At 37.4% G+C, this 24,830-nt stretch overlaps 2 protein-coding genes and 1 pseudogene across 2 annotated transcripts in view; all 3 read right to left on the bottom strand.

Annotated features, from left to right (window-relative positions):
• The window catches only part of LOC127363758 (solute carrier family 22 member 4-like), an 8,008-nt gene extending 642 nt beyond the window's left edge, over window positions 1-7,366 (bottom strand). The window contains exons 1-8 of the mRNA XM_051400625.1: window positions 6,877-7,366; window positions 5,683-5,786; window positions 5,425-5,579; window positions 5,067-5,238; window positions 4,727-4,853; window positions 4,042-4,142; window positions 2,965-3,179; window positions 2,193-2,375 (exon numbers count right to left, since the gene is read on the bottom strand). Of these exons, the coding sequence (XP_051256585.1) occupies window positions 2,193-2,375; window positions 2,965-3,179; window positions 4,042-4,142; window positions 4,727-4,853; window positions 5,067-5,238; window positions 5,425-5,579; window positions 5,683-5,786; window positions 6,877-7,284 (1,465 nt within the window). The 5' untranslated portion in view covers window positions 7,285-7,366. The remainder of the gene's footprint in view (window positions 1-2,192; window positions 2,376-2,964; window positions 3,180-4,041; window positions 4,143-4,726; window positions 4,854-5,066; window positions 5,239-5,424; window positions 5,580-5,682; window positions 5,787-6,876) is intronic.
• Window positions 7,367-9,752: 2,386 nt separating this feature from the next.
• On the bottom strand, window positions 9,753-14,752 carry LOC127363766 (solute carrier family 22 member 5-like; annotated as a pseudogene).
• A 2,161-nt stretch (window positions 14,753-16,913) lies between these two features.
• Window positions 16,914-23,485, bottom strand: slc22a5 (solute carrier family 22 member 5). The gene is made up of 10 exons (XM_051400627.1): window positions 22,532-23,485; window positions 22,318-22,421; window positions 20,870-21,024; window positions 20,538-20,709; window positions 20,290-20,416; window positions 19,809-19,897; window positions 19,409-19,623; window positions 17,999-18,181; window positions 17,668-17,803; window positions 16,914-17,314 (listed from the first exon to the last, which is right to left on the bottom strand). Exons 1-10 carry the CDS (start codon window positions 22,919-22,921, stop codon window positions 17,209-17,211), a joined length of 1,677 nt encoding a protein of 558 aa, XP_051256587.1. The 5' UTR covers window positions 22,922-23,485; the 3' UTR covers window positions 16,914-17,208.
• Between the last annotated feature and the right edge of the window lie 1,345 nt (window positions 23,486-24,830).

Genomic DNA, 24,830 nt, shown 5'->3' with positions numbered 1-24,830 from the left:
AATACTAAGAGAAGGACACAGAAAGCACAAGTTAGAAAATTAGAACACCTGTACTGTAATTTTGATTAAAACACTATTACTATGTTTTCTGTACAATGATTATTGACAGAAATAAGAAAACTATTCCCCAGTGACTGGCTAAATGCTCAAAATATAAAACGAGTTAAAGCTGTAAGCAGCGTTGGGCAGGACCTCGCACTCCGCGTCACGTGCTGTCGCAACACGTCCACAACATGAAAATTTCACGTAAATCAGCTCAAAATTGCCACGCAGTGCTTACTTCCTGTTGCCAGTGGGTGCCGCTATCACTATGTCTGAATATTGTCATGTAGACGTGTTCAAGGCGGGATTGTTATCAAACACGTTAAGTTTCATTGAGATTGGACCACGTACGCTGAAGTTATGAGGACATGTTCAGGGCGAGACTTACAGAATATATGAAGTTTATTGGAGATTGGACATTGCACACTGAAGTTATGAGTTCTGTTTTATGGCGAATCGGCTGAATTCTACAAGTCGTCACTGGCACGTGGTTTGACGTACAGTCACAAATAGCTCAACTTTTCATCTACAGTTTGTATGACCACACAATTCAAAATGGCCAACTTTGACGGCATGCCACAGACACGCCCTTCAATGTACAGTCTCAAGTAGCACAACTTTTAATCAGCACCCTTTTTTGACTGTATTGACCAATTTTGAAGTAGATCCAATAAATTCCCTAGGAGGAGTTTGTTCAAATACAAGGCGAAAAATCACAGAAAATGAGCACGGAATTCAAAATGGCTGACTTTGATGCCACGGACATGCCGTTTGACGGAATGTCGTAAATAGCACAACTTTTAATCATGAATGTCTTTAGATTGCGCTGATTAAATTTGAAGTTGATCCGACAAATTCCCTACGAGGTGTTTGTTCAAATACAAGGCAAACAATCACAGAAAATGAGCACGGAATTAAAAATGGTTGACTTTGATGCCACGGACACGCCCTTTAATGTACATGCACAAATAGCACAACTTTTAATCAGCACCATTTTTTGACTGTACTGACAGATTTGAAGCAAATCCGATAAATTCCCTAGGAGGAGTTCGTTCAAATACAACGCGAAAAGTTCACCAAAAGTGAAAATCTAAATCAAAATGGCCGACTTCCTGTGGGGTTTGGGGTATGGGTCCAAGAGGCTTTTTTGTACGTCTCGGCATGTTACACGTGCCTACCGAGTTTCATACATATCGGTGAAACGTGGTGCCGGGGTTGCTTTTTTCTTATCCTGTAAGGGGCGCTACAAACACGATTTTTGGTATGTGAGCTTCAGGCACCAGTCTTCACGTGCCCTGTGAATTTCATACTCATAAATATTACCGTCTCCGCACAGTGATTTACCATGCCACCAGAGCGCCACCTAGTGGCGGATTGTTGACACATTTTTTAGCGAGCCTTAGGGTGTCATGGGCAAGGATCGCACCAATTTTCATTTTAATCACACGTGCCGTTGCAGAGATATAAACTTCTTCATTTTAAAGAGCGCCATCTTGTGGTGATAGCCTGAAATTGTGCAAGATGCCTAAGGAAGACATGGGGAACTATCGACCCAAGCTTGGTGTCAATCGGACATACCAATGTGGAGAAATGGTACACTTCCTTTTTTTGACGAAAAATCTACAGGAAGTGCTAATTTTATAACGTGCTTATTTTTTGAAATATCAAAATTCTTTGAATTAGTTTTTTATTAGGACCGTCCCCAGATTTCCTGTGAAATTTTTTGTGCGAATCGGACAAAGCGTATGGGAGGAACACGAAAAAGTAGTTTATGGACATTTCGCGCTCTAACAGAGAAAAATGATAGGCGGAAGTGGGTGGGCTATATGAGGAGATTCAGCTCTATTTACCAAACACGTGGATACAAGGTTTTTGAATGTGCGACAAACTATGCAGAAGTTATTAGGCTAAACACATTTTTTATGATAGTAGTGCCACCTAGTGGCCAACCTGAAAGCGACGCATAGAATATCCCCATTTTCCTCAGGCCTGACAACTTTGCCAAATAAAATTGAGTTTTCGTATATGTTCAGGGGGGCAAAAATGCAGTCAAAGGGGCTTAAAATAATAATAATAGGTAAGAAGAAGAAACACAGCAAATCCAATAGGGACCTCCAGCGGTCACTGGCTCGGTCCCTAAATATACTTACCCAGATAAATGATAAAGGGAGAGACGATGGTTCCGACACGAGCAGCCATGGAACAACACCCCATTGCTGTATTTCTGATAACAGTGGGGACAAGCTCTGATGAAACCGCATACACCACACAAAATGCGGATGTAATGCCAAACTTCCCCAACATCTCAAGAAACACAGCCACACCTGGTAAATCTAAGAAAATAAAAAAATAACTTTAATAACAACAAAAACTAAAAAAGTCAAATGACATACACAAAATATCTGAAGTCCGTTAAACGACCAGTATGTGGGATTTAGTCGCATTTATTATAATTATTGGATGGATTGCCATGAAATTTTGTACAGACATTCATGGCTTCCAGAGGATGAATGATGCGCCATCAGCAGACCAAATACCTGCCAAAGTACTGACATTCCCATCAGCCTCAGCTGTACTTTGGCCCAGTTCCAATGCGCCTCTCTTACTCCCACTGTGACACTGGTTTGAGGTCACAGACTTTTGGAGCCCTTTATAAAAACTTTCCCTAAGTCTGCAACTCTTTGCATTTAGTGCTAAATACCAAATGTTAGCACGTTGGCATTCTAAAATAAGATGGATATGGAGGTACCTGCTAACCATCAGCATACAGCTCTGTCATTGAGAACATGTTTGTATGCCTAGTTTAGTACAGCCTCACAGAGCAGCTAACAAAGCTGCAGGCTCTTAGTGTTGTTAAATTTCTGGTGAAAAAATAAATCCATTATGATGTTAAATTGTCTGCCTGTCTACTTTGAGTATTACCTATTGGAATGAGTTGAACACAGAGGATCATAACACCTCCAAGGAAGAGTGTAGAAGATTGGCAGATGTGCCTGGAACAGTACTGGAGTAGTAATAAGGCAATTATGTAAGCTGGCACTTCTGTCACAGCAGACAAGAAGCAGTTCATGTAAGGGTCGCCGTGCAGGTTAGAAGTGTTGAGGATTAAAGCATAGTAACTTATGGTGATGATGATCCTGCAGAGAAAGTCAAAACAAAGTGAAAACACAGGATAGGAAACACCAAAAACTAAACCAAAATCCAAACACTTAAGGGTGCAACTGCCGCCTAATAGTCGACTTAATCATTAGTCACTGAGAAGAGTCTTAGTTGAGGCACTTTTGATTAGTCAGATAGTTGCAAAAACAAAAACGATGTCAAACTCCATTTGAGAGCTGCGCCTTGTCAGCGGGACCCTGCTGCATATGTCAATTGTATTATCTGCTACCACTAACTAGTTAGCGGTCTTATTAGCTGTCTGTTCCTGGTCTGGGAGCTCTACTAGTGTAGGAGTGGGGGATACAGCACCTCCGACCAGGGCTTTGATTTTGGCAGACACGGCGGGTTCAGCCAGCGACAGGAGAGGAATGAAATGGAGGGAGAGGAGCAACTTTGTAGCAAGGTATTTTGTAAGTAAATGTTAACATTATACATCATCCATCGTATTGATGAGGCTGTGAGTATTTGTTTTTGCGAAGTTGGAAGTGGTTTTGAACAACAAGACTGTGTGATGATATCCTGTGTTGAAAGAAAGTAACTAAATGTTCAATATCCTTGCTGGATCTTCTGACACATTCCGAATCAATACTGCTTTTTCTGTTATCATGTAACAGGTTTTTTATATATATTCAAATAATTAAATTCATATTATAAACATGCGACGACTAGCTGACTGTTGGTTTTAGTTAATGGCTGCCAGCCGTCTAGGAAAATCTTTATTCAGGGAGAACCCAACTGTATTTATTATCTATTATAACCAACACATTTTGATTCTAATTTAGGCATGAGCTGTTAAGGAAGGTATTAAGTATTTATGTCATGAGGAAATCATAGACATACCAGAGAAATGAACACAGTAATATAACAGAGAACACATTGCAGCTGCTCAGGATAACCCAAATGTTGTATTTCTTGTCTTTCATAGCCAGTGCATCTTCGACCTGGGAAAAACAAGAAGAAATGCCAATCAAACCTGAAAGGTCCCACCCTGATACTATATATATGAAACACAATCCCTGCCACACAAACTTATATCATGGTATTGTAGACATGAATTATTCATATTTCCACATAGATCATTCAAACAAATTGCAGATGCAATTAATATCCCACATCATCATTTGCTCCAAGTATTTAGCATAATATAGGTGTTGATAGAATCACCAGAATGGCAGCAGACTGATGTTGCTCTAGAATACGACATGAACAGACTGAAATTCTCTGTATACACTGTCACAAAGAAAATTCCCTGAGCGGCCAACATTGTTTCGAGGTTAATTCAGGGAAACCAAACACAATGACGTAATACCTACAAATATATAATATAATATATAATAAAAACAGGGCAATTAAGAATCACACGCTAAACTTAAATGCACTAGTGAGTCAAGACATAACAGGAACACTGCTATACATGAAAAAAGTATTAGATTAATTTCAAACTAATAAACATTTTAGGACTTCTGAGGCATGTATCATTTATGTTTATCACACGTTAAAAATAAAAACTAGCTGATGAACGTACCTCATCTTGTGTAAAAATGTCCTGCGGAGCCTCTATGTTATTTGCCTTGGCGGCGTCTCTCAGTATGGCCTCAGCCTCTTTCAATCTTCCCTGATAGAGCAGCCAGCGAGGAGACTCCGGGACCAACCTGCAGAGTTGAAACACAGGGGTACAACATTATCCACAGATACACACAGAGATGCAGGTGTACCAAACCAGACCAGTTTGTGGTCCTTCACCATAATCCTAGCAGCAACAATTTTGGTGATGTTTCCCTTTAAGGGACCAGAAAACAATATGGAGGAAGCTATCATAGCATGTGCGTCTTATCTAATTTTAAATAACAAATCAATATCATTACCACCACAGAGGGATGTAGATCAGGCCAGAGGCAGCCATGGGTATCAGCAGTAACCGCCATTCACGGAGGAAGTAAGCCACAGCTGGCATTGCCATATACCCCAAAGCAGAGCTCATAAAAACCCCAAGGGAGCAGAAGACCACTCTGGCTTTTGGGCTTAGAGTTTCTGTACCTGCAGGTGTAATACAGTAAGGGGAACTTATCATGATATTATTATTATTATTATTAATAATAATAATAAAGTAGTGTCATTTCTCTTCTCCTAGAACGAGAACATTCGTCAGAGAATCATTTTTCTGTTTTACCTACAAGGTCACTTGGGTTATTGTATGTTCAAAATCCTTAATGGAAAACTTACCCAGCACATATGCAATGGTATAGTTGGAGAATCCCCCTGCACCCGCGAAGAAGAACATGAGGGTGAAGATCTCCCAGCTCGGGGAGAATATCTGCGCTGTGATCGCCACATTCTGAAGAGCCATCATGAGAAAGAGAGCTGGCCTCCTTCCAAACCTGTGTAAGACACACAGTTTGTAGCTGACTAAGTTTCATGATTGTTCTTTATCTCTAAGAGAACATTTTTGCTGTTTCAGACAATGTAGTGGACAGTACGTACCTGTCAGAAATCTGGCCTGAGACAAAGGCTCCCACTAGCACACCAATGTAATGGATAGAAGTTGTCAGCGGAGATTTGTATCCATTCTCGCATACCAAGTCCCACTGCAAAATCAACACATTTTAGTTATTATCACTTTTAAACACTTGACAAAAGTGAATCATTTTTTCAGTCATAGTCTTAACCGCTAAACATCAGATTTCGGTCAGAGAAAGTCAAAGGAGGGCAGAGGGCCGCAGTGGAGAACCACTCAAGATAAACTTGAAGATTACTCAAGTAACTGCTCTCTTTAAGTGGAATAAAACCTTGCCAAATAAAAAGGGTTGGGAGTAAAACTGATCCATAATTCTTAGTAACCATTAACAGGTAATTTACAAAATGGGGTTGCACTGACTATGAAAACTTGACAAGCTAGTACAGACGTGTAAACGAGAAACATCACAAACTGTAACACAACATAAAAGAACAGTTTTATTTGATTATGTTGATGATATTTGAAAAAAATAAAAATAAAAAAATATATATATATATATTTGCCTCTAACCGGTGTTGTGTTATGTTGTGGCTATCAAGCCGGTCAGAGCTTCTAAGTTTAGGCTATAACATGTTTCTTCACTGACATCCTGGAAATCTGCACAAACTGCAATAAATAATACATTTTTCACCTAGGCTGAACTCCTCTATATGACTTCCTCTCTTTCGGACTTTTACATACAAGAGTGTGTGACAGATGCGTTGAGTCCATTCATGGATGACTTGAACAAAACCTCACAGAAAGACAAGATCCTACATTGTATGCTTTATTTAACAAATAGCCACCACAGGAGTGAAACACTAACCAATGTCACCCAATCCATTGCAAAATGTACATACTCTTTTCTTTTCCTGAGTAATGAATCAAAGTTTGACTCTTTTAATTCTGCTATTAAGTGCTGTTGTAACTGGGGTGCTTTCATTTTGAAGTCTCATTTTAGTTAGGACTATAAAAATCTTTGGTCTGAGATTTTTCATTACCACATTAACTCCCTGTTGTAAAAAAAATAACAAAAGACATTTTTAGATATTTAGGTTTTCAGGTATATTTATATTAACCTTAAGCTCCTTGAAAAGTAGACATAATCACCAAAAGGCTACTAATACCTTGATACTTTGATAACATTTAAAAAGGAAGTTAACTGATGACTTATCACTCACCTCTGTGACAATGGTTGACTGGTAGATTTCCTTGCTGTATGTCCACCCATCCAGACAACTCTCCAAAGGAATTTCACTCACATTCACGTCCACATTTGGGATGATATTTCTTTGAGAGTAGTTCCTGACGATTTCCAGGTTAAGCCGTGAGCAAGAGCTGCGCTTTGCAATGCCATCAACTGTTTCCAGTGGAATCGTCACATTTCTCCACATGTCTTTGATGCTGTAGTTTCCAGGGATATAGCACTCATGAGGTGGGGTATCAGCTACAAATACTATATAGATGCCAACAAACCCATTTGGTAGGATGCTGATCGCTAGTGCTAAAAAAATCCTTCGCTGAAAGGCTCCCCAAGATCCAAGAAAAGATGTGATGCTGTCATAGTCTCTTATTTTTAAGCTGCCCATTATTAAAAAAAAGAAATAAAAAGACAAGCAGACATTTAATACTGAGAGGCACAAGGGAGACTGTGTTCTACTGCTCTATGACCTGCCTTTGAGCCATGTGAGCTGTAAAGTTCAGGTTTTATATGCCAGCCTCACCTTAACTGGGAGGTTACACAGTTACATACAGCGCTGTGCAAAAAACACACAACATTACTTGAGCTGATGCTCAATTTGCTTCGCTACAAAATGTTTTCAAATAAATCATCATTTAGGTTTAGATTTTTTTCTATCAAACTTAAAAAGAAAATTATATTAATTATATAAGATGTAACAAATCTTTGGAAAAGCAGTTAATCATTTTCAAGCAGAGGTAAAACATTAATGAGGCCTGTTATTGTCATTTTAAGGGACACTGTCGTTTTGTATGGTTTAAAGATAACGTAGTTATGGCTCTTTTGCAGACCTTGATAACCTGTCACTGAGGACTTTTATTCAGTTATTGTGCATTGCAGTTTCATCAGAACCTTTACATATGACTTCATCTTGCAAACAATACAATTTGTGAATGTTCCAACTGCTGTTAATATCTGGTTTGGTAATCACAGTTTACAGCCATTGCCATGGGAATATGACAGACTGTAGGATACTATTTTAATGGCCCATTAAACAAAGAAACAAAGATCAGCACAATACGTGATTGTGCGTTTCACAATGCGCAATAAAAGAAATTTGTATTCAACAGATGTTGAGTTTGACTTTTATTAGAAAACCTAAAAGTTAACAGAATTTCTCTACAGTTGTAAAAATATTGCTAAGTGAAAAGAGCTTGCTTTATTAGCCTCTTTTCACTCAGAGCAACAACAATGGAGAACCATATCAATTCAGGATCTGTTTTCTGACAAAAATAACTCAAACTGTTTATATGTTCGCATATTAATCACATATATTGTGTGCCAGACATTAGATGATCAATCAGACAGATATTTAGATTTCAAACAAAACCTAGAAAGTGAAGCAAGGTCATTAAGAAAATCACACCCATCAGGTTTGGCGTTTGGTTGCCCCTTACTTTATTTTCATAAGGCTATTTGATGTCCATTCAGCATTCAGAACCACTGACCAACACAATCCAACCACACAACCAACCACACACATGACAACAAAATAGGCTACAAGTCTAAAAGCAATGTGTGTTCTACTATATTTACTATAAATGTCCTACAATAACCACACAGACACGGCGGTCTACACCAGAAGCAGCAACAAACAACTTGTGTTTCAATAAAAAGGTCAGATTGCCCGCATCTATAACAAGCCTAATAAACAACCAATGATGTTTTCATCTAGCAGCTTTTAGTTTGAATCCAATCCAGTAAAAATGACATGAATCCACTGTAGCGTATATGAAATGTCCAAAAAAACTCTATATTTCACTGCACAGTTTACAGCAGGACTCTGTCAGACTTTGAGGGTTGAGATGTTGAGTGAGAACACACATTAGGCCAGGGTAAAAGAAATAGAGCAGGCAGATTTTTAAAACTCCTGGTGTTGTACCTGTTCGCATCCAAATTGACTCAGAGTGGCTGGCGGGGGCCCTGTTAAGGGGGTACTAAGGGGGCGAAATCAGCGACAAACAGGCCACAGTGCCCCCTGCTGGTGCTCGCTACTGCGTACCGTCGAGAACCCCTTGGCAGTGGTGAGGGCTTCTTTGTGCTCTGCAGACTAGTGAGTCTGACTCATTGAGAGGATGGTCTGACTTTTTTTTTTTTTTTCATAATCAAGACACAAACAAACTTTATTTAAAATAGGCATGTTCAGTCCCTCTGGGCCCTTTGTAACTGCAGAGCAGTGGTTCCCACAACCCTTTTCTTTAAAGAACCCCCCCTTTTCTACCATTGAGTGAACTGACGACCCCTAACTAAGAGATATATTTTGTGGATATTTTATATTATATTAAATGCATAACAATAACAGAAAAGAATAACTGATAAAAATGTGCAATTAAATAGGGAACACAATAACTGCAGAAAGATTATGTCTTGTGAATGTTACATCAGAGATGAGCTTTCTTTACGTTTTATATCTATTTTCTTCATTTTTTTTAAACAATCATAAATACTTAATGATCCAAAGGACAAACTAGACATAAAAAAAATCATTATTGTATTGAGCTATATTATGTGTTTTACTTTATATATATATATATAATATATATATATATATATATATATATATATATATAATAACAATATAAAAACAAACAAATGTAATCAGAGGACTAACAAATTAGTGCTGAATAAAACATGCAACTATTTGGGTTAGACAATAAAAAACCTCTAAATCTGATTTATTACTTTTGGGAAAATGCACATGCTTTAACAAACAAACCTAAGAAAAATTATGAAAGCATACAAGACACATTAAAACATGCTAAGAGAGGGCTGCTTAAAGCTGTTTTTAATTAATCCATTTTTTAAACAAAACTAGTGTTTCACAGTATGTTACATGGGTTAAAAATGCAGTTACAATAAAGGATATTTCCAACAAAACAGAACTTCACATAAAACAAAGCATTTTAATAAGCAAAAAGGTAAATAGGGCAATAATGTATTACATGTAGTTACAGTCAAACCTGACCATCACCATCATTTCATTACAGAATCTTTCACAGTAAAAAATAAAAAACAAAACAAAACTACAACTTGGATTCTTTACTCTGATAATCGTCTGGACTCTCCTCATTTTCAGCTTCCTTTTCTTGTTTCCCTCTCCTCCTATTAGAACATTGAGAGGACATTTAGTAACAGTGTAACAGCAGCAACATTAAAGATCATGTCAGGTCAACTCTTAGGTTTCTTCATAACAATACACACAGCTTAGCATGCTGCACGTGTAAGAACAACAAAATAAAACGTATTTATGTAGCACTTTTATGAAGCAGTTCACAAAAGGCCTCACAAGATATATGCTATAACATAAAAATAAGGTAAATAGTAATTCTGTGTCAATCATTAAAACTGTCTGCAGTTAACTATTTTTTTTAATTTCATTCATTTCTCCCAGTGACAGTGGTATAAAGTGTTTCTCCCAACGTAATAAGAATCTGGCATAAAAATGTAAAAGCTTAACTTTAATTTCCCTGAATTTTGATCTGAAAGTCATGTGATCTTTGCAGTATCTACATCTATGTGGATACTGCTATAAACATACAGTATGTCCAGTATGTAAACTCACCTGCATATCGGCTGCATTTGTGATATGGTCTCTGGCAAAGCCTTCCCATATGTTTCTGGCAGCAGGAGACATAAGAAGGTACCAGAAATGGCTAAACTTCCCATCAATATGTATGGGAGTGCCTTGTAGTATTGTCCTGCAAAAAAGAAGCAAAAAATACCACGGGAAGGGAAGAGAAAACATAAATTAGAAATACACATTTTGCAGGAAACTAAATCTTGACATCAAGACAACAGATTTTAATCAAGAACTTCATACTGCAGTAGGGCTGCAACTAACAATTATTTTCATTATTGATTCATTTGATTGTTGTGTTTGACTAACAATCTGAAACATATTCAATTTACTGTTATGGTGTAGGCTATATTACTGAAACAATTATCAAAATAGAAAATTATTTTTCTATCGCTCAGCTAATCAATTAATAAACTAATTATTACAGCTCTATACCACAGAATTTTTTCGGTCGGAGAATTTGTCCTGTCACTGGCTAAAGGCTCAAAATATAAAACGAAATATACTTACCCAGATAAATGATAAAGGGGGAGATGATAGTTCCAACACGAGCAGCCATTGAACAACATCCCATTGCTGTATTTCTGATAACAGTGGGGAAGAGCTCTGATGAAACCGCATACATGTAATGCCAAACTTTCCCATCATTTCAAGAAACACAGCAACACCTGGTAAATCTAAGAAAAAAAACAACAAAACAACTTTAATTACAGCAAACACTAAAAATGTCACATGAGTTAAACACAAAATATCTAAAGTCCATAAAGGAATTTCTTCTACTTCCCCCCATGTGAACATTTATCAATTTGCCCAAGTGTTTTTTTTATCAAACAGTGATGGAGCTCTCACATCGTCCTGCACTTACACACTAAAGGGATGTCACAGATTCTGCGAGGGTTCAGTGCTTAGCGCTAATTAGCAAATGGTTAGCATGTTAGCACCTGCTTAACATCAGTCAGCACTGTCATTGTGAGCATGTCTGTATGATGACTTTAGCATTAAATCACCACTTTTCCTAAAGTACAGCCTCACAGAGGCGCTGGCATGGCTCTTGTTATGTTTTTGGTGACAAAATATGTACAAAAAATAAATCCTGATGACACTAACTTGTTTCCTAATCAACATCATATGCTTCAGGAGCCAAAGCATTTAAACATTACCTATTGGAATGAGGTGAACACAGAGGATCATAACGCCTCCAAGGAAGAGTGTAGACGATTGGCAGAAGTGCCTGGAGCAGTACTGGAGTAGTAACAAGGCAATTATGTAAGCTGGCACTTCCATCACAGCAGACAAGAAGCAGTTTATGAAAGGGTCCCCGTGCAAGTTTGAAGTGTTGAGGAGTAAAGCATAGTAACTAATAGTGATGATGATCCTGCAGAGACATTGATAACAACAAAGTGAATAGCCATATGATTGGAAAAAACAAACAATTATGCACTTTGATTGTAATTTGGGCATTATCTGTCAAGGAAAGTGTGAAGTATGACCATTATTGATATGATCATCTTTTGGTTTTAATGCTTAAAGGATTTATGTTAGAAATCATAGACGTACCAGAGAAGTGAACACAGTAATGTAACAGAGAACACATTGCAGCTGCCCAGCATAGGCAAAATGTTGTATTTCTTGTCTTTCATAGCCAGTGCATCTTTAATCTGGGAAAAATAAGAGGAAACGTTTGCAAAAATTAAACCTGGAAGGTCCAATCCTGAATCTGTAAATTAAACACAAGCACTACCACACAAAAAAATAGCACAATATTATAGACATGGGTTATTTATATAGCTGTGCAGATTGTTAAGACATTGTACTGGGCGTACGGACTATGGGGGCAACTGCTACTTTGGTTCATGTAGGTACAGCACCTACATGAACCAAAGTAGCAGTTGTACTTTTGTACTTTGTGCTGCAGCACAAAGACGATATGAACACAAATATGCAACCAAAGCCAGATGGTGTGGGTTTTACTTGAATTTGTTCCAATCCAATGCTACTTCAAGAGTGATTAACAAAAATAGGGTCATTTGTGGTATAATGACAAAATAAACAGGCTAACCTGAAAAGCCCACTCTGCTATAAATTAGAAACGGTTTAACGGTTATTTTAGTCTAACAAACCTTTTAGGACCTCTGAGGAAAGTATAAAAACCAGGTGATAAAGTTACCTCATCTTGTGTAAAAATGTCCTGCGGAGCCTCTATGTTATTTGCCTTGGCAGCGTCTCTCAGTATGGCCTCAGCCTCTTTTACTCTTCCCTGATAGAGCAGCCAGCGAGGAGACTCTGGGACCAACCTGCAGAGTTGAAACACAGGGGTAAGACATTATCTGCAGATACACACAGAGATTAAAGACTAAGTGCACCAAACCAAACAAGTTTGTTTTTCCATAACCATAAGGGGCCTGGTCACACTAGCATTCATAGCAGAGACAAACTGTTGGCCAAATCCAACTTTTTTTTTCAATGCATACAGGAAAACAATGCATAGAAAGCTATTATATTAGCTGTGTCCATCATGTAATTATATAACTCTTCTCTATTGAAGTATTAGCCCTGTTTGGGTTTCCTCAATGGCGCGAGGAAAGCAGATAATATTTTCTTTGAGTATGACTTTTTTGGCCTCATTCTGGCGCACTAAGCTCTTTATTACTGTTTCTAGGGGGCGGAGAGCAGAAGACTATGCTTGGTGAGAAACTGCAGTTATTGTGGGTGTTCTTTCCCTGCACAAGTCCACTGGATGCAGCAACAAACCCATTTCACACTGGAAAAAAAACTTGGACAAGTTGCAAATGTAAAAATGTAAAAACAGATTGTGATGTGCTTTAACAAAAGAGAAACAACCAACCTAACCAAGTGATTTTATTGGTAGATTACATGGTGTTTTGTATCAGGAATGTCAGACATCTCTGAATGAACTGCAGCCCTCACACCATCTTAACTCAATGAAATCTTTATCCTGATTAAAGTAACTATCACTCTTGGACAGTGTGTTTTACAATTATCCTTGAGGATAAAATCCCTGGTTTTGTAAATGGTGTCTGGTGGGCCATAGCACCCATTTGTTTTGGTCTGAGATGCTGGTGCACTAGTGTGACATCTAGTGGGAGTTCTATCTATCTATCTATCTATCTATCTATCTATCTATCTATCTATCTATCTATCTATCTATCTATCTATCTATCTATCTATCTATCTATCTATCTATCTATCTATCTATCTATCTATCTATCTATCTATCTATCTATCTAAGCAGTTTCTTATTAGTTTTACTGTATTGTCTGCCCAGGTGTTATAGTATATTTTCAGCCAAATGTGATAAACATGTGAAGAGAATTTACACTTAAACCAAGCAATGTAATGGTTTCTGTGTAAGAGGGCAAGCTGAAATACAATATGTGAATATTCTTACCACCATATAGGGATGTAGATCAGGCTAGAGGCAGCCATGGGAATCAGCAGCATCCTCCAGTCACGGAGGAAGTAAGCTGCAGCTGGGGTTGCCATGTACCCCAAAGCAGAACCCATAAACACCCCAAGAGAGCAGACGACCACTCTGGCTTTTGGGCTTAGAATTTCTGTACCTGTAGTTGTAATAAAGAAATGGAGAACTTATCAAAATAAAGAGACTCAAGTTTCTGGGTGCTTCAATGACAGTCAGTTCTGTTCAGGAAAATGTGAGATCAGCAACCAAGAGCAATTGCAGATGCATTAATAAGCAACCATATCTTAAAATTAAAATCTATTACTATTTTGCATCAGTGAACAGCAACTGAAGAATAAGTTATTCCATCCAGATTATGTTTATAAAAATGCTGATGTTGATATATGAGATGAGTGGCACACCCAGGATGCCACTTTCAAAAACAAGCACTAACACAAAGACATCTTACATAGGCACTGAACTTTGTATTTAAACGTATATTTAATATATATAGCTACATTGACCTGTGTTTCAAGCGGGCATTACACAGTTGACATCTTTTGTACACTACATATATATACATTTTATTCGTATTGTATCAGATATTGCATGCTCTAGATCCTTACTGGAAAACTTACCCAGCACAAAAGCAATGATATAGTTGGAGAACGCCCCTGCACCCACAAAGAAGAAAATTAAGGTGAAGATCTCCCAACTTGGAGAGAATATCTGCGCTGTGATTGACACAGTCTGAAGAATCATCATGAGAAAGAGAGCTGGCCTCCTTCCAAACCTGTGTAAGAAATACTGTAGGTAAGTTTTATGATTGTTCTTTATCCATAAGAGAACATTTCTGCTGTTTCAGACAATGTAGTGTAATTGTCAGACATCTGTCCTGAGACAAAAGCTCCCACTAGCACCCCAATGTAGTGGATAGAGGTGGCCAGTGGAGCTTTGTATCCAGTCTGACATACCAAGTCCCACTGCAAAATCAACATATTTTCTCACTTTGTTAGTTGTCAATGTTACACAACAGAAGCTATATCCAAAGTCTAGCACTAGAAATATCATCAGCAGCAGTAGTCACAATAACACGATCAGTCTTTTTATTATTATTTGCCGCAGCAGTAAGGGCAGCTGTTTTACAAATGGTAAACAAAAATGATAAAGAGGTACACCATTCCCATAACAATAACACAGAGGTACAACGTAAGCCAAGTAATGTATGACCAAAGATGACACTTATCCTGCTCTGTTTTCAAAACCTGCAAGTGCTTCAGCTCGTCAATAGTCCTCAACAGCTTTTAGATAAAAAGAAAAATAGTAAAATACTTGTAAACTGTAGCATCACAAGCTGTAACATACAGTAACTGCCAAAAAACGTTTTAGGAGGGTAAATTATATGCTACATTTAGTCATTTCAAAATGTAGGCAATTCACTAAGCTTTGATCCAGTGAACTCCTCAGCAGTTACAACTCGCAGTTACAGACTAATTGAAACTTTTTTAAAGATCTAATTGAAACTTGAAAAAATAGATTGTGGTGAGTCTTTTTACAGTTATATAAACTTTTAGCTCATTGAAAAGTAGACATACTCACTAAAAGGATAATACATAATTTTTTTTTGTGGAAACCTTTGGAAGGGAAGTTAACTGATGACTTGACAATGGTTGACTGGTAGATTTCCTTGCTGTATGTCCACCCATCCAGACAACTCTCCAAAGGAATTTCACTCACATTCACGTCCACATTTGGGATGATATTTCTTTGAGAGTAGTTCCTGACGATTTCCAGGTTAAGCCGTGAGCAAGAGCTGTGCTTTGCAATGCCATCAACTGTTTCCAGTGGAATCGTCACATTTCTCCACATCTCATTGATGCTGTTGTTTCCAGGGATATAGCACTCATGAGGTGGGGTATCAGCTACAAATACTATGTAAGTGCCAACAAACCCATTTGGGAGGATGCTAATGGCCAGTGCTAAAAAAATCCTTAGCTGAAAGGGTCCCCAAGATCCAAGAAAAGATGTGATGCTGTCAAAGTCTCTTATTTTGAAGCTGCACATTATTAAAAAAAAGAAGTAAAAATACAAGCAGACACAACTGCTCTTTGACATGCATGTGTGCCATAAGAGCTGTAAAGGTCAGGTTTTATATGCCAGCTTAATCTGAAGTGGGAGGTTACACAGTTACATACAGTTACAAACACCACTTGAGTTTGTGCTCTATTTATTGTGCTACAAAATGTTTTCAAACATATCCTTTTTATATTCAGATACTTTCTATCAAACTTAAGTAATAAGATAAATTAATTCATTATATAAGATGTAACAACATTTAAGGAATCCTTCATGAAGGAGTTAATTTTTTTCAGCCTGAGGTAAAATAGTAATGAAGCCTGTTATTGTCATTTCAATTGATGCTTGAGTTTTATTTTTGCAGTCAGATAGTTAAAAGATAACATAGTTATGACTATTCATATCTGGTCCTCAATAAACTCACACATGACTTACAGATGGTCAGAGTCCTGCAGGAGAGGAACCCATGAAGACTTTTGTTAAGTTATTAATACAGTTTTGACAAAAGATGAACAAGCTTGAAATACATAAAATGTATATATTTTGTAACCAATAACTTTTGTAAATGCTCTAACTCCTGTTAATATCCAGTTTGGTAGTCACCGTTTATAGCCATTGTCATTGGATTACAACATAATGTATAAAAGTAGCACATCTGCAAAGATCAGTGCAAGGTTGGAAGTTTAATGATTTCTTAATCTGTATGCCAATTTCAAGTGTATACACTCTTTAAGACATTTCAGACTAGATAAGGTATTAAAACCTTACAACATGCAGTGTGCTCCAAAGTTCACCACCATAAACAAAAAAACTAAAATATGCAGTATGTTCAGTAACAGGATCTGTAGAAATAAGTGATTTATTAACCAGTACAATTTAAAAAAAAAAAAAAAAAAAAACCATGTCAAGTAATCATAATCATTTATTCAACATTTTCAACAGACATGGAGAATCCTTTTCAAAATCTTCTGAACAAGTTCAGTGTGGTCTTTGCTCTTTCTTGGACTATAGAGATGCCTGATGTAACAGCATTACATCATTGTATTATTAGGGTCATCAACCTGCTGGGAAATGAATCCTCTCCCACACAGCTTTCAAACAGAGACATTTCTCTAAAATGCAACATTTTCTGAAAAAATCTTGAATTAGAGAGCATCAATTGTGTAAAAAAATAAAGAGTTTTTAAAAAATGACAAAAACTATGGAGTAAGTGTTTGCACGTCAGATTTGGCCTCACGCTGTAGGGTTGGGTTGCCACTTCCTCCATTTTCTACATACTTCTTATTTTTGGGTCCATTGCACAACCTGTAATCAAAAGAAACACCATGGTAAAAATAGTAAATAAGCTCCATTGACACATATTTATATTTTCTACTTGTCATCTTCTATTTCATTCCGCTCTTTTGACTGGTGAAAACTAGCCATTAGTTTCTTTTTAAATTCTCTGTTTATAAAGATAGCCATAGTTTGATATGGAGTCAGCTTAAATAGAATAATAGAATTCCTGTAAAGCACTGTAACTTCTCGGCTGTTAATACAGTTCTCAAGTGACTGAGTTCGAAAGTTGATCTTGTTTAATCAAGTGCATTCGAAAACAATTCTGTCATGTTGGCCTGAAAAATATGTGAACTACAGTAACCTGACTGAGATGCACCTACCCCTGACATTCTTGCATCTGCTCCACTGTTTCTGGAAGATCTCTGTTGAGGGTCTCCGGCAGGAAGAAGTTAACCACAGTTGAGGCAATTGTGAGACTTCCCATGAGAATATAAGGTAGAACCTTATTATAAGTACCTGTAAATAACACAGGGGCACAATTCTACATTAGAAAATGACAAGCATTAACTTATATTGATAAACATTCACTTACTTGCACACATCACTAATATTGTCCTATGCAAACTTTTGTTCTTTCATGTTCTTTTACATACATACAGTATATAAATACAGTGAATATGCAGTGTCTTTGTGTACTCAGCATCTACATACCTAGATAGATGACATAAGGAGCTGTGATACTGCCAATGCGTGCAGCAGAGGAGCACATTCCCATGCCGACGTTCCTGAGTACAGTGGGGTAAATCTCAGCAGTGTAGATGTAGACGATGCTGAAGGCCATGGTGAAGCCAAACTTCCCAGTCATTTCTAGTGCCAGAGCAACATGCTGAAGGGCTGAGAAGGGCGAGAGAGAGAATATATTTTGAGTGATTTTGGTACAGATGAAAAAAACAGGTCCTAGAAAGCATTCTTATGCAGAGCAAGACAAATATTTATATATTTTCATATAAGTTGTGCTAATTAAGTCTGGAATATTGGTCTTCATCAAGGCAGAAGGCTTTTATATATAACTTGCTCTGCCAGACCAGTGTCTTTCTGTGGCCTAATCTTTTGTACTTTGACACAAGAAGGAGTGAAAGTGACATAACTGTTTCACTATAGGAACCTTCTTGAACCCACCTATGGCCAATTAAGTAAGAGGATGCAATAATCTGGAGTATGGCTTCTTTATTGTCTTGATAAAGACAAATAAATTTTACAGGACATTATAGAACATACAGGTGCATAATTATTACTCTCCCTTATTACTCAAACAGCAATGAACATCATGTAAGTAGCTTATTTTAAAATGTTGGGGGATTATATGGGTGACGGTGGAAGGGTCAAGTTGCTAAACCCATGTGACAGTGTTTAATCTGTAGCTTCATAAATACCATCTGATGAAACACTCATGTTATATATTAATGCCAAACAGCACTGCAGCATGTTGCATGTACTTTATAATATACTCAGTATTTAGTAACACAGTATATTGAATTACTTTTTTGGAAAAGGGGTATGCTTATATGCTTATATACATCAGGTTTCCAGTCTTCTGTGAATATGCTTTGGCTGACACTGTGCCATACCTACAATGTAGAGATATGAATTGCACAATCAGCAGCATAGACAACATACTCTATGTGATAACACTACCTGCAATAACATTTCTGAGCCTTTTTATAACTACTTGGCTTGCACATTTACACAACCCTCTTATACAAAGCCTACTTCTTGGAAAAATCCTGTCGAAGCTATACGTTGAACCATAGGTTGAACATAATCTCCTTAAGAAAGCCAGTGGTCAAAAGAATGTAAAATGTATTTTCTAGCTTTAGTAAAAATACTGAGATTTTATGAGTATCTTTTCAGAAAGCCTTGTGGTTTTGATGAATGCACACAGCTATGTGGCTCTTAGGAAGCAGCTGCTTTTAAAGAGTCAGTTTATTCAAATTACAAATATATGTATACAGCAAACATGTCACTGTCATCGTGTTTATGCATTATAACATACATTTTCACCCCTACATTAATATCAAGACATGCAGATGCTGTGAGTGTTAGACAGGTTGTCATACTTACTATCAGGGATGAACTGGATGAGAAGAAGAACTCCTCCCCCAATGACGAGGAACGTTGACAGAAGTACTCTTCTTGGACATTTCCTTAGCAGCCAAGTAGAAACAACATAGGCAGGGACCTCAGTGGTAGCTGATAAAAAACAGTTCATGAAGGGGTTGCCACTCAGGTTGGAGGTGTTCAAGGATAATCCAAAATACCCAATGTTTATTGCCATCCTGAAATGAAAAGAAAGAAAAGTATAATTAATGTCACATATTTGTATTTTTCTTCTGGTTTGTTGCCATACTTGGTTTATTTATATGCATATAATAGCTGTAGCATCATTTATTAACAAATGTGTGCAAACGGTGAATAATAAACTTTTCTGAATGTCAGAATGAGGAAAAAAATAACCACTCACCACAAAAGCAGACACATCAGAGTGATGCATCTGATGTTCTTGGATTTGAGAATATCAAGCATGGTATATGTCCTGCTTGGAAGCATTGCCTGTAGCAAAAAGCAATGAAAACAAGAGAATGTGAACATGCGATTACATTTTACACACTTGAACACAGAATATCATAACTCAAATATGTTCAGAATGAATTCCATTTAGACATTAGCCAAGGGATAATCGATGCAGACTTGAAAGGGTTTGGGATATGGGATTACATATACCTTCTTTTTATTAGAAATTACAGAAGTATACTTAATTCAAAATACAAATGATTGGTTTCAGTGTAAAAATAAATAAATAAAATATAAAGAAAAAATATAAGGTATATGTCAAAAGGTCGATTAAATTTTCATTCCCAGAGTCACTGTTTGGATGAAAAAAAGGTTAAGGGACATTCAAATGTCACAAATGATAAAATTAAATTATTGAAAAGAAAACTCACCTCAGACTCTTTAAAAATGACTGGTGGTGCCTCAACTTTATTTTTCTTTGCAGCATCTCTCACGATGGCCTCGGCCTCCTCCACTCGTCCCTGAGTGATCAGCCACCGAGGAGACTCTGGGATGAACCTGCACAATCAACAGGTTGTTCGTTATCATATCTGTTCAACCATGAATGCAGACTATGGGACCATTTTATTCATGCACAAAATATTAGTTTAGAAATCAGTATGTATAATGAGGTACATACCACCACAATGGGATGTAGACCACAGAAGTCATGGACAGAACAGCAAGAAGAGTCCTCCATTCTCTGATGCCGTATGCAATCCAAGGTAGTGTCATGTACCCAATGCAATAGAATAGAAAAGCCCCGAGAGTTGTGAAGACCACACGCATAGTTTTACTTAACAATTCCGTTCCTGTCCAAGATAAAATAAAATGTAAATGTTTAGTGATAAGCACGATATCAAAGATAAACAAGTGGACAGTAAAAGCCATGCTGAAATAAGTAAGTAACTATTTATGCAGGCTAGAATAATTTTTAACAAACATAGGAGAAGAGTGGTTTACAATTCATACCTAGTACAAATGCAGAAATATAGATGGATATCTGGGAGGCTCCAACAAAGAGGAACATGATGCAGAACATCCTCCATGAATAAGAAAAGGACTGAAGCAGCACCGAGACACACTGGGCCGCCAGAGAGATAAAAACAACTTTCTTCCTCCCGAACCTGAATGGAGAATAATTGCATATCATTGACAGTGATTCACAGACACAGTGCATTTTGAAAATATGATGACAGTGACATGTTTGTTATTACTTTTGTATATGCTTTATAAACTAAAACCCCTAATTTGAGGAAATGCAGCTGGGCAGTGATCATAAACAACAAGTTTTTTATGGCCAAAACAGAGGAATGTTCTTCACTCGCCTCCTGACTTCAATCCAACTGGCTGTTTGTTCCATTTACTGATGCCCAGACTGGTTGCAAAAAAACCCCTCTAAACTAGCAACAAGTGAATAAACCTGCAGATGGCCACAGTATCACAACTCCAGAACCCCAAACACTGGTTTGTTGTCTGACCTCAAAAAGGGAATGTTAGGGGAGACTATTTTAAAGAAGCATTTTAACAGCAATCATACAACATGTGGACTGCTGTAAATGTGCCTGAATGGGGATATATTAACATCTATTCCTGAAATGGAACATACAGGTATACTCTTCAACAGCTCTTTATTGCAGTCCTTTGAATCATCGATGATCAAAAAACTCACCCCAAGCCTCTAACCCCCCCTTCTCAACCATTGAGGGAACAGTTTTCACAGCTGCAAAAGAGCTGAGTAATTAAACACACATGTGCTCCACACTGCTGTGTCCTGAGCCCCCTGCTTTTCTATAATCAAAGGTACACAACACCAATGTCTGTCAAGACCTGAACCCTTAACACATCAAATACTCTACAAATACTTTATAATATTATTATCACACCTGTTAGGATCAGTAGAAAACTATAGCACCCACTGACACATGACTGTCTCCTAGAGCAAGTTAATTTGCATTTAGTTTCAATGGGCAGGGAGCACAGCCAGTACCCTAAGACAATGCTGGAATAAAACAGTGATACAACTAGCAATTTAATAAGCTTCTTGGAGCATTTAAATTGTACCTTTAATTAAATGACCAACAAAGAGCAGTTTCACATCACTGCAAAACTGGTGATGACTTCAAAGTAGGAGACTTCTTTCTCAGCAAAACAAATCCTTCCTTCAACTTCAACAGTAGATGGAGCTGTTGTCATTGTAATGACAGCTTATTGGGTCTAAGCCTCCAGTGACACTCACTACAGTGGGAAATCCTCACCTACTTAATTGATGATTTTCAACTTTAAACAACACTTCATGAATGGTAAAATAACACAGTGTGTACTAAATGACAAAAAATGTCTTACTATAAATAAAGTACATTCATGGTTCGTATGACATGAGTGTGTTTAGGGGAATTGCACTGAAAAGGAGGAAATACCTGTCAGAAAGCTGGCCTGAGATTAGGGACCCAAAGAGGTATCCTACAAAGAGAGTTGAGGATGCAAAGGGAACCTTCCACTGGTTATCACAAACGAGGTCCCACTGTGAAAAGATGTGAATCAGACACATATTTCAAAAAAAGGAAACAGAAATTGAAATTTCTAACAACTAATAACTCACAGAGAAACTCACACATGTACATTCATACTGACCTCAGTGACTATGTTGGATTGGTAGATCTCTTTGCTGTAGTTCCATCCATCTAAACATCCCTCCAGCTCCAGGCTAGTGAGGTTGACATCCCTTCCAGGAACATATCCCTCGGCGGAGAGATTTCTCACCACATCCAGCTTGTATCTGCTGCACTGGTTCTGCACCTCCTCACCATCCACTAGCGTAAAGGGAATGGCGGCATTTGTCCACTCATCAGTTAAGTTCACGTCTGGAATGAGACAGTGGTGTTTCGGAGCTGCCCCAACAAACACAATGTAAAGTCCGTTGAATCCAGTTGAGACAAAAACTGTGTTTAGGAGGAAGAATGTGGTCCAGAAATAGGGACCAGTCTGTCCGAGGAATGCAGTGTCTTCATCATAGTCTCCCATTCTTTATAAAAATGCCTCCCTGCTCTCAAGGGAGAAAAGAAATCCTCTAAAATTCTTCAGAATATGCGAAGTGGTATCCCTCCTAAAGTGCTCAGCTTTGTACCACAGTGGTATGGTTGAGCTCTCTGTGGGGCAGAGTGAGCTGGTCCCTCTGTGGGACTTCAGTTTCTAGTCCTGAGTATTAAACCTCCTTTTCAAGAGGATAACTTTTTCATCCCAGAGTGACCTACAGTAAGATAGTTTGAACCACTGACTGAGCAGACAGGGAAGCAATTTATCTAAGACTAGTGAATGAGAGACCTCTCCCTCACTGATTTGATTTTATTTACTGAAAGAAAAATGATCAAAAGCTTCAGAGTGGCCAATCTATCCACCCAACCCCCGCACCACTGTGGTCAAAGTGGTATTTTCTCTACACAACATTCCACACTTTTAAATACCCCAAAGAAGTGCACGTGCCTGTACTCTAAATGTTGCTAAGTAGCATTAAGACTCCCAGTGGACTATTTTTAAGGCACACTGCAGAAACTGTAACAGTAGTGGAAATTGGAGGAATCCTGTATATAGGCTTTATATAATAAATATAATACGTAGGCCTTTAATATGTATATATAATATACATATTAATCATATATAGGTATATTTAGAATTGGCTTATTAGCTAAATTACTTATTTTAAAACTACCTATAGTTTTACAGCAACATTTTAGTCTATTGCATTAATATGTTCATGCTTATAGTCAGTAATGAAATGTAACTAAGTACATTTACTTAGCACTGGCACTTGAGTATTTCCATTTTATGCTCCCTAACACTTACACTAACACTACTAAGCAATATTGTACTTTTTACTCCACTACATATACATGACAACATTAGTCACTACTTTGCAGATTCAGATTAATAACACAAACCAAAAAAAAAAAAAAAATTTATTATGGATTAATATACCCTGCAGTAAAATGGTTGAAATGAACCCCAACTTTAGTGACGCTTACACATTAATCCATCACTAATTATAATCCAGTGATATCATATTTGATATTCTGAAATGGACCATTCTGCATTATGAGTACTTTTACTTTTCGTACTTCAAGTACATTTTCTCATCAGTACTTTTATTTATGCAGGACCTTTATTGTAACTGAGAATTATTACACTGTGGTACTCAAGTAAAAGATTCACATGCATATTTCCTTAATCGATTATAGTTTGGTCTACAGTGCAACATCACTGGTCAATTCAGGCATTCCTCCTTAGGCACTATTAATCAGTTTAATCAGTACTTGCATGAGTTATCTTTCAGGAAGATAATCAGGAAGGTTTCTACTCAACCAAAGGATGCAAATGTTTATTCTCCATTTGCAATATTTCACACAATGGTGGTGATTCAAGACATTAAAGCATGACAAGATTAGGCCATTGTCATCTGTGGCCTTTTATCAGTGAAGACGCTAAATGGCTTTCAGAAACAAATCACCAAGTCTACAGATAAAAACACTGTAAACCAGCACTGAAGATGCTCATATGTTACTGTAGGTTTAATATTGGAAAAAGACTGTATCCAAACCAGGTTTCACATAAGTGGATAAGGAGATTAAATAATTAATTCTAACCAAGTTAATCACATGACAATCTGGACAAACAGCAGTTTACTTCTAAAACAAGTTAAGCGTGATCTTTAATTTATCGCAGGAGTAGATATAATATGACAGATTTTACGATAAAATGATTATTTACTATAATCATTAACACTGGCTTTCACAGCATGTAAAACATTTGCCATCATGACCAAAATGAAGTAAGCTCGCTCTGAGAAGGTCATGGTTCACACAGTCTTTGATTGCTTGTGAGAGAAAGTGACTTCCCTGCATGTAAGAAGAGCACAAGAATGCCATCAGCACATACA

This window comes from Dicentrarchus labrax, unplaced genomic scaffold (genome assembly GCF_905237075.1).
Source record: "Dicentrarchus labrax unplaced genomic scaffold, dlabrax2021, whole genome shotgun sequence".
Classification (NCBI taxonomy): Eukaryota; Metazoa; Chordata; class Actinopteri; family Moronidae; genus Dicentrarchus; species Dicentrarchus labrax.
Note: the sequence above shows the minus strand (reverse complement) of the source record. Positions and strands in the feature narration are given on the sequence as shown.